General features: G+C 41.8%; 1 protein-coding gene across 9 annotated transcripts in view; it reads left to right on the forward strand.

Annotated features, from left to right (window-relative positions):
• The window catches only part of MPP7 (membrane palmitoylated protein 7), a 300,103-nt gene that overhangs the window by 83,542 nt on the left and 202,210 nt on the right, over positions 1 to 14,351 (forward strand). For 8 of the 9 annotated variants that reach the window (XR_005593934.1, XM_039523991.1, XM_039523987.1 and 5 more), the window contains one exon: positions 13,024 to 13,190. Coding sequence is in view for 8 of the 9 variants with exons in the window: in XM_039523991.1 (XP_039379925.1) it covers positions 13,154 to 13,190 (37 nt within the window). In the remaining variant the exon portion in view is untranslated. Of the gene's footprint in view, positions 1 to 10,112; positions 10,151 to 13,023; positions 13,191 to 14,351 lie in introns of those variants that run through there. The other variant, XM_039523986.1, reaches the window with a different exon arrangement.

Raw genomic sequence — 14,351 nt, forward strand, 5'->3', positions numbered from 1 at the left:
ATGGCGGGGTGGGAGGCTGAGGCAAATCACCTGGCCGCTGATTACGCGCAGCCAGACACCAGGGAGATTAGAAGAGCACACCAGGAAGCGGTGCGCATCAGAGAAGCTTTGAAAACGAGCTTCATCAATGGCCAGGGTACAGTGTGACTGCTGTGTTTGTTGATGAACACCCAACCCCCTTGATTGACTCAGTCCCTGTAAGCAACTCCCCCTCCCCCTTCGAGTACAGCTTACTTATGCAAATAAAGTCACTCTCATTTAAAAAGCATGAATTCTTTATTAATTCATTATAAAAAGAGGGAGAGAAGTAAGGGTGTGGTTTGGGAGGAGGATAGGAGGGATGGAGAAGGCCATTAAAAAAAATTCACAGTAACGACAGCCTTCTGGTTGGGCTGTCCATGGGGGTGGAGTGGGCAGGTGCACGGAGCCTCCCCCCACGCGTTCTTACACGTCTGGGTGAGGAGGATGTGGAACATGGTGAGGGTTGAGGGTGGTTATACAGGGGCTGCAGCGGCACTCTGTGATCCTGCTGCCGTTCCTGAAGCTCCACCAGATGCCGGAGCATGTCAGTTTGATCACGCAGCAGCCCCAGAGTTGCATCCCGCCACCGCTGATCTTCCTGCCGCCACCGCTGATTTTCCTGCCGGTCTTCCTGCCGCCACCTCTCATCTCGGTTGTCCCTCCTGGCCTCACGTTCACTGGCCTCTTTCCTGTAATTTGATACCACGTCCTTCCACTCATTCAGATGAGCTCTTTCATTGCGTGTAACTTCCATAATATCCAAGAACATCTCATCTCGCGTCTTCTTTTTCCTCCGCCTTATCTGTGCTAGCCTTTGGGATGGAGGAGGGATGGTTGAAAAATTTGCAGCTGCATGAGGGAGATAAATATTTAGAAAGATACATTTTACAGAACAATGGTTATACTCTTTCACAGTGAACAGCACTATTCACCTAGCACATGTGATTTCCCTACAAGGTCGCATTTTTCATCTTAATAGTGAGTGCTTGCAGCTCTGGAGTTACAGATCTCACAGACACAGGTCCAGGCATCAGAATTCAGCTTGCATGCGGGCCATGGTAAGCCACTGTCTTTCGGCTTCTGTAGTGATTTACCCCTCCCCCCCAACGCATGGCTAATACCACGCTAGCTCCCTGCTAATCAACAACCTTCCCACCCCCCCCACCCACTGCGTGGCTGGTAGCTTGGGGAAGATCGCCGGTGACCAAACACAAAAAAGATCATCGGCATTTCACTCCTCCCTTCCCCCCGCTTCGCTACGTGCAGGAAAGGTTTTTTTTTAAGCTGCTGCAGTCCACGAACCCAGTAGAAAAATGGCCACCCCCCTTACTTAAATTCCTGATTTTTAACCAGGTTATCCTGAACGATATCACTTTGCTGAGGATAACACAGCAAGATAAAGAGCGGATGCTTCTTGAATGCCAGCAGTCCCCGGGACCATACGCTGCTATGCTTTGCCACGCAATGATACCTGATTACTTGCTACATGCATGGCGTGGTAAAGTGTCCTACCATGGTGGGCGGAACAAGGCTGCCTTGCCCAGAAACCTTCTGCAAAGGCTTCTGGAGTACCTACAGGAGCGCTTCATCGAGATGTCCCTGGAGGATTTCCTCTCAATCCCCGGACATGTTAACAAACTTTTCTAAGTAACTATACTGTCTGCGAATGCATCCCAAGTCCTCAGGGCAAATCAATCATTAAAAAAGGCTTGCTTAAAAAATAATGTTTGCTATTTGCAAATGTACACTCACCAGAGGTCCCTTCCATGGCGTCATTGTCTGGGATAGTTGCTTGTGAGGGCTGGGAGGAGGGTAATTCCGTCAGGGTGATAAAAAGCTCCTGGCTGCTGGGGCTCACGGAGTGCTGTGTGCTCTCTGCTAGGTCTTCCTCCTCTTCTTCATCTTCATCTTCCCCGTCTGCATAATCCTCAGTCATGGCAGAGATTACATCCCCCACCTCGGAATCCACGATCAGGGGTGGGGTACTTGTGGCGCAGCCCCCTAAAATTGCATGCAGCTCAGCATAGAAGCGGCATGTTTTTTCGACCTGCCCCGGACCTTCCGTTTGCTTCTTTGGTTTTCTGGTAGGCTTGTCTGAGCTCCTTAACTTTCACTCTGCACTGCACTGAGTCCCTGCTGTGGTCTTTATCCGTCATAGCCTTAAATTGTTTCAAATACTTTTTCATTTCGTCTTTTGGAACGCAGTTCTGTTAGCACTGAATCCTCTCCCCATATAGCGATCAGATCCAGTACCTCCCGTGCAGTCCATGCTGGGGCTCTTTTTCGATTCTCAGGAGACTGCATTGTTACCTGTGCTGATGAGCTCTCCACGCTGGGGAAGCAGGAAATGAATTTCAAAAGTTCGCGGGGCTTTTCCTGTCTACCTGGCCAGTGCATCCAAGTTCAGAATGCTATCCAGAGCGGTCACTGGTGCACTGTGGGATACCGCCCAGAGGCCAATACCGTCGATTTGCGGCCACACTAACCCTATTCCGATATGTTAATCCCGATATTAGCGCTACTCCTCTCGTCGGGGAGGAGTACAGAAACCGATTTAAAGAGCCATTAAAATCGATATAAGGTGCCTCCTAGTGTGGACGGTTGTGGCATTAAATCGGTTTTAGGCTCCTAAAACCGATTTAAACGCCTAGTGTAGACCAGGCTATAGAGTGCTGGCAGAGAGACCTCCCAGAGAGGGAGCAAATAACTAAAAGTGTGTCTACACAGCAGCTAGACACCCACAGCTAGCTGACTCAGGCTCGCAGGGCTCTGACCCTTGGGGCACCCCGGGGGGGCTCTAGACTTCTGTCCCACAGGAGCACCAGGGCTCAGCGCTTTAGACCTGGGGAGAGCGCTGGGGCTCAGGGCTTCAGCCCCACGATTCCGTTTCCGCCTTCAACCTTGTGCGGGGCTAGGGGCTCCCCAAGGCTCCACTCCTAGTTTCAGCCTGGGGAGGGGCGGCGGTGCCGCCTAGGCTCAGGGCTTTAGTTACAGGGGGAGTGTCGGGGCTCCCTGTGGTTCAGCCCCAGCGGTCCCCCCTGTAGCTAAAGCCCCGAGCCCTGGCATGTCCCCATATCCCCTGACTGAAACCAGGAGCAGAGCCGTGGGGAGCCCTGGTACCGCCCATGAGGCTGAAACTGGGAGTGGAGCCGCGGGCCTGAAGCCCTGAGCCCCTGTGCTCCCATGGGGCAGAAGCCCTGAGCCCCCCACCCAGAGCCCCAGCTTCCTGAGGATCAGAAGCCCCGAGGCCCCTCCCTGCCCGGAGCCTAGACCCTCCCAACCCTGCGACTGCAGTGCCAACCGCCACCCCCGTCCTGTGGCTGAAGTCTGTAATGTCTTGTTCAGAGTTATGAACATTTCAGAGTTAAAAACAACCTACATTCCTGAGGTAACTGAGGTTCTACTATATTTCTTTATTAGTTGATTGGTTATTAAGGTGCCCTTTAGAAGAAGTTATTGAAGGAAAAGTCTGAGATTTATATAGCCAAAAGGGAAATGGCATGGGCTTATGACAGGGACTCCAAAATAAGGGGCATGGGAGAGTGGAATATGAGGAGAATGGTGGAATGCAAGGAGTCCCTCGTGTGCAATGTGCTCAGCATACAGAAGATACAAACTGTCCCCCCCTCCCCAGTTATTCAAATTATATTTTAAAAAAGAAAACAAACAGAAGTTAAACAATGCCACAGAGCAAATTTGGCTTCCAAAGCTTGTAAGCACCTGGAATGAACAAGTGCATATTTACTGTCGCTAGCTGTATATTCATGCACAGCAGATCTGTTTTCTGTGCACCTGTAGACTTAAGGAAGTATATTGTTGTGCATGCTCAAGACACTACTAATTATCTTCATTAAATCAAAACATTTTTTTCAAACCAAGCAGAAGCCTCTATCTTTCATTTAAGATTGTCCATGCAAATTTTAAACTTCTGACACTTTTGCTATAGTTTTTTAAAAATAAAAATTGCAGCTAGAATTTTTTTTACAATAGGGAAGAGAGATAGTTTAATATAAAAATATATTCGCCTCCCCTGTAAAAAACTGAAATTACTTACAAGATTTTATTCAGTTTTCCACTTCCATTTCCCAACAAAAGCAAAATTCACCTTTAGCCAGAAACCAAGAATGGCAGGTTTAGCTGAATAAGTAACAATGAGTTTGAAAACTAGGCGTATGTGAAAAAGAGGGGAGGCTATAATCGGTATGGTCTTACAGACTTACATGCAGTGCTCACCACACTTCAGTTCTGTAATATAGCAGGTGACTTGCTACTTTTATGTTGTTTTAAGTTATAGCCGTTTTGTACATAGATGAAGGAATTTTTTTTTAAGTACCTTAGTTTCAACATTGAGATAAAAATCTTAATTTGGACAAAACTGGTGTAGATTTTTATTTTGAGAGATGGGGGAGGAGGTTGAAGCAAGCAAACACCTTTGCTATTGTTTGCATTAGCATCTCTTGCTATGTGGTTCTGTTAACAAACTTCTTTTCATTTGCAACTTGACCATAATTTAAGGTAGCAAAGATCTGATAACTGACTGTTGTGTTGGGGAGGAAAATTAGTTTGGCTTTAATATATAAGAAACAAAAACTTGTTTTTAGGACAATTTTAATTTAGGTCACCTCCTATATAGCTGCTGAACTTTCATGTAGCCTATTGAACACAGGGAGTATCTTTATTTTCCACAGTGTTCACCAAGAGCCTTATCCAAAGACTATTGACATCTGCAGTAGGGCTCCCATCAGGCCCTCAGGGTTCAATTTATGCAGCATTGAGTTATTTTCTTTTTTCTAAATGGTTGGCAGAGGCAGTGGGTTACCATGAAGTTAGCCCTAGTATTATATTTAACCGCTAAAAAGTAAATTCAGATTATATGTATTTCACAAATCCATAAAAGAGGGACGGGAGGGGGTCAGGAACCTGGATTATAGGTTTAAAGTGGTTAAAAAATTCCACTATTTGACAAAGATTCAGTAGCCTATATGAAGGGAGGTGTATGTGTCAATCCAGTTCTTAGTGAATAGGTAAGTGTCTATATAAATTTAAAACAACTCTGGCAGTGTGAGCAGAGGGGCCAGTGACTGACTAGTCATGGAAACAGCATCATCTCATCCCTACAGGTGCACTTTCCAGATTAGAGTTGAGGCATACTGACAGAGCACTGCTAGAGAAATTTGATACCATTGCCTATGATGTATCTCCTTTCTGTCACCTTTGTCCGGCTTCTCCTCGTCTGTCCCTCCACGAACACAAGTCAACACCACACTGTTCAGTTTTGTTGCGAGCACATTCTTTCCATTTCTGGCCAAAGAGTTTTGCCATGGGATCGACCCAGCGCGTTTTTGGTCTACCCAGTGGTCGCTTGTGGTCTCCAGGGATCCAGTCATTGATGCAGGTTGTCCACCTATTGTCTTGCCTGAAGATTACATGACCCGCCCAACTTTGCTTTTTTCAGACCTGCTGTGTACCCACAACTCCTGTGGAAGTCAGTGGGAACAGAAGGTGCGCAGCATGTATGAAAAAGAGTTCTAAATCTTCAGTATCCAGTGTCTTCTACAAGTGCTACGTTCGCTTTAAGGAAAGGGCAGGGTAGGGCTGCCAACTTTCCAGTTTTTCAAAACTGGACACTACACCCTCCCCCCGGTCACTTGCTTCCCCCCACCTCTGTCACTCCCTCCTTCCAAAGTCATTCACTCTACCCTCTCTCTGGACTCACATGCCGCCTTCAGAGTTGTGCTTGGAGGAGCTGTCACAGAGCCTGCCAGCCTGCCCAATCGGGGCATGGCAGGATGTAGCTGGGGGGAGAGGGGCTGGGGAGAGCCAGGGCCCTGAGAGGCTAAGAAGGTGGAACGGGCTGTCACAGGTGGTGAGCCTGGCCGCTGGTCCTGCTCCTCAAACACTGTGCGCTGTCAGGATCCTGCCTCCTTCAGCAGCAGCTGTTCTTCCTGCCCTCTCACCAGTGGAGGCCGATTGTGGTTACTGCAGTAACCAGATTTTGGTGTCTGGTCAGCAGTACTGACCAGACACTGCACAGGTACCCTTTTGACTGTACTTTCTGGTTGAAAACTAAACACCTGGCAATCCTAGGGCAGGGGAAAATGGCTAGAAATTAAAGATTTATACATACCAGACCCAGTGGTCTAGGTTTTACCTTGCATGATATGTAAAGTAGTTCATTGTTTGGAGACTTATGCTTTCACGTACATATTATTTTGAGTGTCCCAAAATATGTTGGCTTAGGAGTATCTGTAAAAAACCTAAGATATTAAAGCCCCAAAGAGTTTACCATGTAAACTCACAACTGATATAAGATGTGTGGGTTATAAATAAAAGGGGGGGATGGAGGAGGTTTAGGATAGAGGTTGCAATAATATTGCTCAGTTGCTCAATTTAATATATTTATGCATCTTTGTTACATCATTTTATATATTCACCTCTTTTATACTAGAGAAAACTCACTATTTATATGCAGTACTACAAAAGTGAGTGTTTAGGAAAGATCTGATTGAGAGGATAGTGTCTTGGTGAACAGGCTGTAGAATGGTGCTCCTTGCACAGGGACATCATGAAAGACATTGAGACCAGAGGAGAAAGAAACAGAGGGGATGAGGGCTAATGTTAGTGGATAGCTTGGGTGCTGTCAAAGAGGTAGATGAGAGCTGAGTAATAATGGAAGGATTGCAAGGGTGAGGTTTATCTGACCTCTGTGTTAACTAAACATCCTTTATGCCTCCTCAGTTGCACTGATCAATTCTTGTGCAGCTGTGGAGCAGCTGAACTCCTCAAGAGAAGGAGCTATTTCTTGAGATGGTAATGTAGCTAAACATTTTTTCTTAGAATGTCTCATCAACCTCTGATGTCTCATATTTCTCGGTGTTTCACCTGTCTTCGCCCATGTCCTATCCCTCCTTGAAGAATATCTGTAGCCTTTATGATCTTCACCTTTTCCGCCTTTGGTGATAAAGATTCCCTGGAACTATAAAGGGATAAAAATATTGTTCCTTTTCTGATTATGAAACCCTAGGGGGAAAAATGCAGGGTTGGCATGGGTTTTCTAAGAAGGGAAATTTCAGCTACTAGGCTATGCTATGAGTTACAAAAAGTTCAGATGTGTGATTACTTCAACTTGATTAGTCCCTAAAGAAATCCCCCCCACACACACATCTAAATTAAAAATCAACCAGTGGAATGTGTTTAGTTAAAAATATTAATTGGACTCTTCAGATGGACTAAGAATTCTCAGCTACTATTCTGAAAGCAGGTTAGTTAAAGCCCCCTTGGCATGAACCAAGAAATTATGTAATCCAAACCAAAAAAAAATACTGATCAGATATCCCAAAAACTATACAAAAGTCTTCAGTATTCTACTATCAGGAGGGAATGTTTAGAGCCAAAAGTAGAAGAATTTCAAGTCATTACAGTTCTCCCATTAATTTGGCATTCAAGTTTAGGAAGATCATTATTTGTGCCTCAGTGTATCTCTTGTAAAATGGGTAGGCACTATAGAGATCTATATTTTTTGTATAACACTGTATTTACATAACAAGGTTCAGTTGTTTTTATTTTCCATGGTATCCTTCTGAGTCAGTGGGTCACACATTTCTCCTTGCCACGGATCTGACTTTCAGGTCATACCTCATCTGTGTACTCTTTAATCTGAGTGGAAATTCCAGAAACATTCCACTAGTTCCTGTTGACAGTGCCAGTGTATGTGCTCCTGGGAAGCCAATATTGGTCTGTAAATTCCACTGGAACCCGACTACTTATGAGGTGGAAACTTCCTCAGAAAAAGCAATATATCTCATAGTTACAACTTCCAAAAGATGAGACTACCACTTTCAGTCCAGGTTTTATCCACTGACACCCAGCTCTTCTCTTTCCAGGAAATTTCCTTCAGCAATTTCCTGTGCTGAATAGGTTTGGAGACCTATATCCATTGTGACAAAGTTCCTCCTCTACCTTGATGGGTCCTGCGCTTATTGGCAGATTTGCTCACCTCAGTGATCTTCCCCACAGTCTAGGTCAACTTCTGTGTCTGATCAGGAGTGGGGAGGTTTGGGGGGAACCCGGGCCCGCCCTCTACTCTGGGTTCCAGCCCAGGGCCCTGTGGATGGCAGCTGTCTATAGTGCCTCCTGTAACAGCTGCATGACAGCTACAACTCCCGGGGCTACTTCCCCATGGCCTTCCCCATGGATACACCTTCTTTATCCTCACCACTTGTACTCTTGATAACACTTGTACTCCTTAGTCCTCCAGCAGCACACCCTCTCACTCTTAGCTCCTTGCACCTTTTGCTCCCAGCTCCTCACACACACTTCCTCTCCTCTGGCTCCCCCTCACCTGACTGGAGTGAGCTCCTTTTTAAACCCAGGTGCCCTGATTAGCCTGCCTTGATTGACTGCAGGTGTTCTAATCAGCCTGTCTGCCTTAATTGGTTCTAGCAGGTTCCTGATTACTCTAGTGCAGCCCCTGCTCTGGTCACTCAGGGAACAGAAAACTACTCATCCAGTGACCAGTATATTTGCCCTCTACCAGACTCCTGTACCCCACTGGTTTGGTTCTGTCACACCATGTACCTAGTCATTCAGCATACTTCAATTAGCTGAGGTTCCACAATGAACAAGACTGAACGGCTTTCAAATGTTCTTGTCTCTGCATGAAATATCAATCTGGTGCTTCAAATACCATTTGCAGGCATACCTTTCTACCTTCTGGATATCAAGATCATATTCCTCAAACAGTAGCACTCTTTAGAAGAACAAATTAAGTAGGAATCCTGTGTGTCAAAAACTTGCTTCTCTGTTTTCCCTGGCAAACTTGTCGTATAACAATTACCAGATTTCATACTTTCATATCTTAAAATCTATCCTTCAGTTCATTAGTTAAGATGCTTCTTTCTTCTAACTTAAAAATGCAAAGAAAATCCATTTATACTCCCTAAATTGTGAAAAATCATTGAATAACTCAGCAGAACAACAACTTTCACAAATAAAATGCTCTACAATTTATGGGGGCCACAAGACAAGGAGAAAAAGATATCCTCTTAGGCCACATCACCATTTCTTGGTGGATTGAGCTTGCCATAGAAAGGCATATTTGAGTCCCAATCTGCCAGCTCTTTAGATCATGGAAAGATGGAGAATTTTAGGGTAAAATACATGTGGTAGTGTCAGAAAAATCTCTTCATTCAAAAAAAAGTACAAAATATAGATCTCCCTGGAGGCAGCCACTTCAGCAAAAGGCTACCTTTCCTTGTAAAAGTTTCCAATCTCATTCCTCCTTCCTTTTCTCTTACTGCATCTGGCTCAGTCTTCCCAGTACCTCCAGACTGGATGTATGAGTAAATGAGAATAGGATCATTTTTCCCCTCTTGTCTGTTGGTTGGTTTTACAATATCTATCAATCCATAGGGGTCCTCTGTTCTTTTCTTACATCTGTATTTACAGTATGTACTTCTGTTTCCTCAGAGAACTATAATTCTAGGATTATTCAGCTTTGAAAGTTGTTCCCTGGAGGCTTGTGACACACTCCCGGCCATTTATAACCAGAGGATTTGGTGCCAAGATAAGTTAGTAGGCATATGTTTGTGTGGTTGGTGCATGGACCTAATTAAATAAAGCTTCTAGACTGGTGAACATGCTTGTATGAGATGTAAGACTAATTTAAAGGTAGGACAAAACCTTCCAATATTTAAATTCTTTTTAACTGGAAACCCCTAGAAATAGAGGGATCACAATGGAAACACTTATTAACATAATTACAATAAGAAGATATGAAAGTAGAAATGAAATTATTTTAGTACAGTCAAAGTAGGGTTTTTGTCTTTAAAAATTGCATCATAATAGCTTCTGAATATAACATTAGGCAACCCTTTTTGTAAAAAGGAAGAAAACATTTTTGTTTGTTCAGGAATAGAATTGCCTTTTGTAGTCACAACAAGTAATACCCTTATGTAAATGAATGCACTTCTCCATGTAACCACTAGATGTCACAAGTACTATAGGAGCCTGAGAGGTGACTAAGGGCCTGGTGGAAATTCAACAACATATCACAGGACTTCAGATATTTCACTGTTTCCACATGGTAGATGCCAGAAGAATCTGATACAGTGTGATATATAGAAGCAAGGTACAACTGGAATAATGAAATTTCAAAAATAAGCCCTTTTTAAAGGCTGGTTGTAACAGTCCTATTGGGTATTGTAAATGCCTCAGGTGCACTTGATACTGCTGTTACGTTCCTGGCTTTTGGTTCTAATTTTTATGGAAAGATGGATTGAACTTCAATTTAAGAATATTCGGTAATCCCTCTCAGGACATACTGTAACAGCTGGTATTTCTGTGTTGCAGCAAATTGATTCCATACAGCAGTCAGCAATACTTATGGCTGGATTCTGACAAAAACTTCCAAAGCATTTTAAATAAATTCAGCCAAAGAAAATAACATCATCAATGCAAAAATGTAGCTTAATTTGCAAGTTTTGGGGGGTGCGGGGGAACCCTATTCCACTCCAACAAAATATTAAGCATTTTACTGGTAAGGATTTCATCAGGTCATTTATTTTTCATTAATATATATATAGGTTCTGGAGGGAATAACTTTATGCCATATATACATTTCTTAAATAATAAGGCAGTTTAATTTTTTTAATATTGAATGTTTTACCATGAAAAAAAGAAAATGAGGAATGACATCCAGACTTTTTAATATATGAAGTGCGTGTAGATCAACAGAATTTTCAAGTTTATGTGAGCACTTTTCTTGAGGTATCTGCAGTTTTAATTAGTAGTAATGGATGCATTTGTTGATGAAAATGCCTTTGAAATGTTTACTACATTCATTTTTTGACATGGGACAAAATCTTTAAGGTGCACATAAATCAGAGGTATGTGATAATGATGTGAGCTATTGCTGTATTTTTAACAAGTTCAATAAGCTCATGGAAACTGAAAATGCTGTTCTCTATCAGATAGCTGACATACTTCAGATAAGGATAGTCATATTCTGATTGGGGGATCATAACTGAGTTTAGAACTGATATCTTCCTTTATGAAATTTATATGTATAAAAAAGTAAAAATTGAATCTGTGCTTTTTTTTAATTTGTACAGTGTGTCCTTGGCGTAGATGTCAGGTTTTTTTCCCCCTAAACTGAAGTTTGGCTTCACTTGCATATAGATGTTTTGTAACTCTAGCATCATAAGGAAATCTTTGTCGGCTTTGAGTGCTAACCTTTCTTTTCTCTGTTTCAAATTTTGTGTTTGGTATGAATTAATAGAGTTGTCATTGACTTGAAAATAATGCCTTTGTTCAATATTAATACAATATATTTGCTTGGAAGTTGATGCATCATTTAGTGAAAACTTATTTTTCTCTTTCCCACAATCTCTTAAAATCAAATCTTCAATATGCTGTCTAATTCAAGTAAAATATTAGGTCTTTATTTTTTATATTCTTAAAAATCCATTGTATTTACGAAAAAGTGGATGTTTCTGCTGGTGCAATAAAGCTTGTCAGCCTTTACGGTTTAAAACAAGTTCTTAGGGGGAGATAACTTTATCCTGTATGTGCAATTTAAACAAACCAGTAATTTTTTTTTTTAAGTCTGAAAGTTAGCATATAAAACTTTGCTTTTGGCAAATTTAATTTTTTTTGAAAATACTTATTTTAATAACAAGTTCAGTTTGGAGCATGTTGGCAACCCTGCCTTGTAACTAAAAATGGATTATAATTTACTAAACAAAATGATAAACAGTCCATGATAAATTATAATACTTGTAGAGGGTTTTTTCATGTGTGGAGGACAAAATATTGAACAGTTCCCAATGGTTATGGCACTTGTGCTTTAACCTTTTATAAGAATCTGTGCATACAAGAGTGTCCAAACTGTGCACCGTCAGGACCAGGATAACTTCAAAAGAGAACCATTCTGATTAATAGTATGAATGTTTTTAAAACAAAAACAAAAAACATCTTTCCTGTATATACATTCTTATGAAAAATTGGAGCCATTCTGATTTCTTTCTTATATAACATATTTTATTTTCCAGAATCCAGAGAAAATATAATCTTGATTTCAAATCTCTCTCCCCCTACCTTGGTCTGCTCCACTATGTGTTAACACTAGCAGTCTTAACTCTGTAATACAAATCAGCGAAAAAGAAATTCAATCTTATTTTAACATTGTCTTTTGTACTAAATTATCTCTCTCTCTCATAATGGTTCTCTATTTTTCTGAAAGAACTGATCAGAAATAGACTAAAAGTTTAAATTGGCAGTAATTAAAAAATATATTATCAGCATGACTTTCTAGTAGTAAATATACAGGGTCAAATCCTCAGCTGGTGTAAATGGTCACAGTTCCATTGAAGTCAGTGGAGCTATGACCATTTATACCTGTTGAGAACCTGCCCCACACAGTACTATTTGTAGAATTTCACTTGACGTTTGGAGCTATGATCCAGGCAGTAAACGCAGGTTGTACTTCAGACTTTAAATTAATTGAAGAGATATGATGGAATTGGAAGTTAAGTGGAGGCCTTGTATAAATTAGTGTTAGACTAAACAGAGGTTCTTCTGGTAAAGTAGTCATAAACTTTGAGCAATTTAAAGTATTTACTGTTTTGGAAAAATAGCCCTTTTATTTCCAAAATATTTGACATTGTGGGGTTAAAATGTGTAATTTTAGTGAAGGACAGAAATGATTTTTACAGCAGCATAGGATTAAAGACTGGACTGAAGAAAACAAACTTGCTTCATCTTGGAAAAAGTCTTAAAAGTCTTAATATAAAAACAATGTACTCTCTTGTTTTAATTGAGAGCATCAAATTAAATCAAAAACTCCTTTAGCAATAATGATTTGACTGGATTACTAGGACATTATTTCGAGGAGACCGCTAGCCACTCAGATCAAGTTTTAATTTTTTTTGACGTACTTAAGCTGCAATAATTTACGGTTTAACAGTGTTCTTTATTGTAAAATTATGTTTCTGTTCTTTCTAGGGGAATCTTGGAGATTGCATAAATCTTTGTAGAAAACTTGGCTGCAGGCAGCTGAACTGAAATTAACTGCTGCCTTCTGGCTGTGGAGCACTATTCTAACGTTCTTGTGTGATAGCCTGTAGACTAAATCATGCCAGCTTTATCAACTGGATCTGGAAGTGACACAGGTACGCAAGCCTAAAAGGACTATATGTTCCCCCCTTGTCTTAGTTGTGAAGTCTACAATCTTTATCTACAGAAAGATAATTAATTACAGTCATCTAATTGAACACATTTTTAAGTTTAACCTCTTCTCTCCTTACTTAATGTAAATGAACTAAACATCACAGTTGAAAAATAAAATCCTTCAGATTATGTATTCATCTGAGCAATTTCTTTTCAGTCACTGTCTCCTCTTCGTGGCTTTATTTTATTTTTTTTAAGAAAAAGGAATTAAATCATTTTACGTGGCCCAATGTGTGAAACAGTCGAGACTGTCCATTCGAATCTGTAATTCAAATAAAGGAGTTATTTCTGAACACAAACTATTTAGTTTTGATTTTTTTCTTAAAAAAATAAGTTAATTTTCATTTCCTCCCCCACTCCCGCTATCACACATAAAGGTTCCGTTTCCACCACTGAGGGTATGTCTAGACTACCCGCTGGATCGTCGGGCAGTGATTGATCCAGCAGGGATCGATTTATCATGTCTAGTCTAGACGCGATAAATCGACCCCCGAGCCCTCGCCCGTCAACTCCTGTACTATAGCGCCGCAAGAGGCGCAAGCAGAGTTGATGGGGGAGCGTCAGCAGTCGACTCACCGCGGTGAAGACACCACAATAAGTCGATCTAAGTACGTTAACTTCAGTACATTATTCATGTAGCTGAAGTTGCATTACTTAGATCGATCCCTCCCCCCAGTGTAGACCGGTGCAGAGTATATGTGGTGGCAATACAGTAACTCCTCACTTCATGTTGTAGTTATGTTCCTGAAAAATGCGACTTTAAGCGAAACGATGTTAAGCGAATCCAATTTCCCCAGAAGAATTAATGTAAAGGGGGGGGGGGGGGTTAGGTTCCAGGCAATTTTTTTTCACCAGACAAAAACCTATATATTATATAGATATACACACAGTATACGTTTTAAACAAATAATGTAATACTGTTCACAGCTATGATGATTGTGAAGCTTGGTTGAGGTGGTGAAGTTAGAGGGTGGAAGAGGGAGAGATATTTTCCAGGGAGTGCCTTGCTGCTAAATGATGAACTAGCACTTGGCTGAGCCCTCAAGGGTTAACACGTTGTTGTTAATGTAGCCTCTCACACAAGGCAGCATGAACACGAGGGA

The sequence above is a fragment of the Mauremys reevesii genome, linkage group 2, assembly GCF_016161935.1.
Source record: "Mauremys reevesii isolate NIE-2019 linkage group 2, ASM1616193v1, whole genome shotgun sequence".
In the NCBI taxonomy this organism is placed as follows: Eukaryota; Metazoa; Chordata; order Testudines; family Geoemydidae; genus Mauremys; species Mauremys reevesii.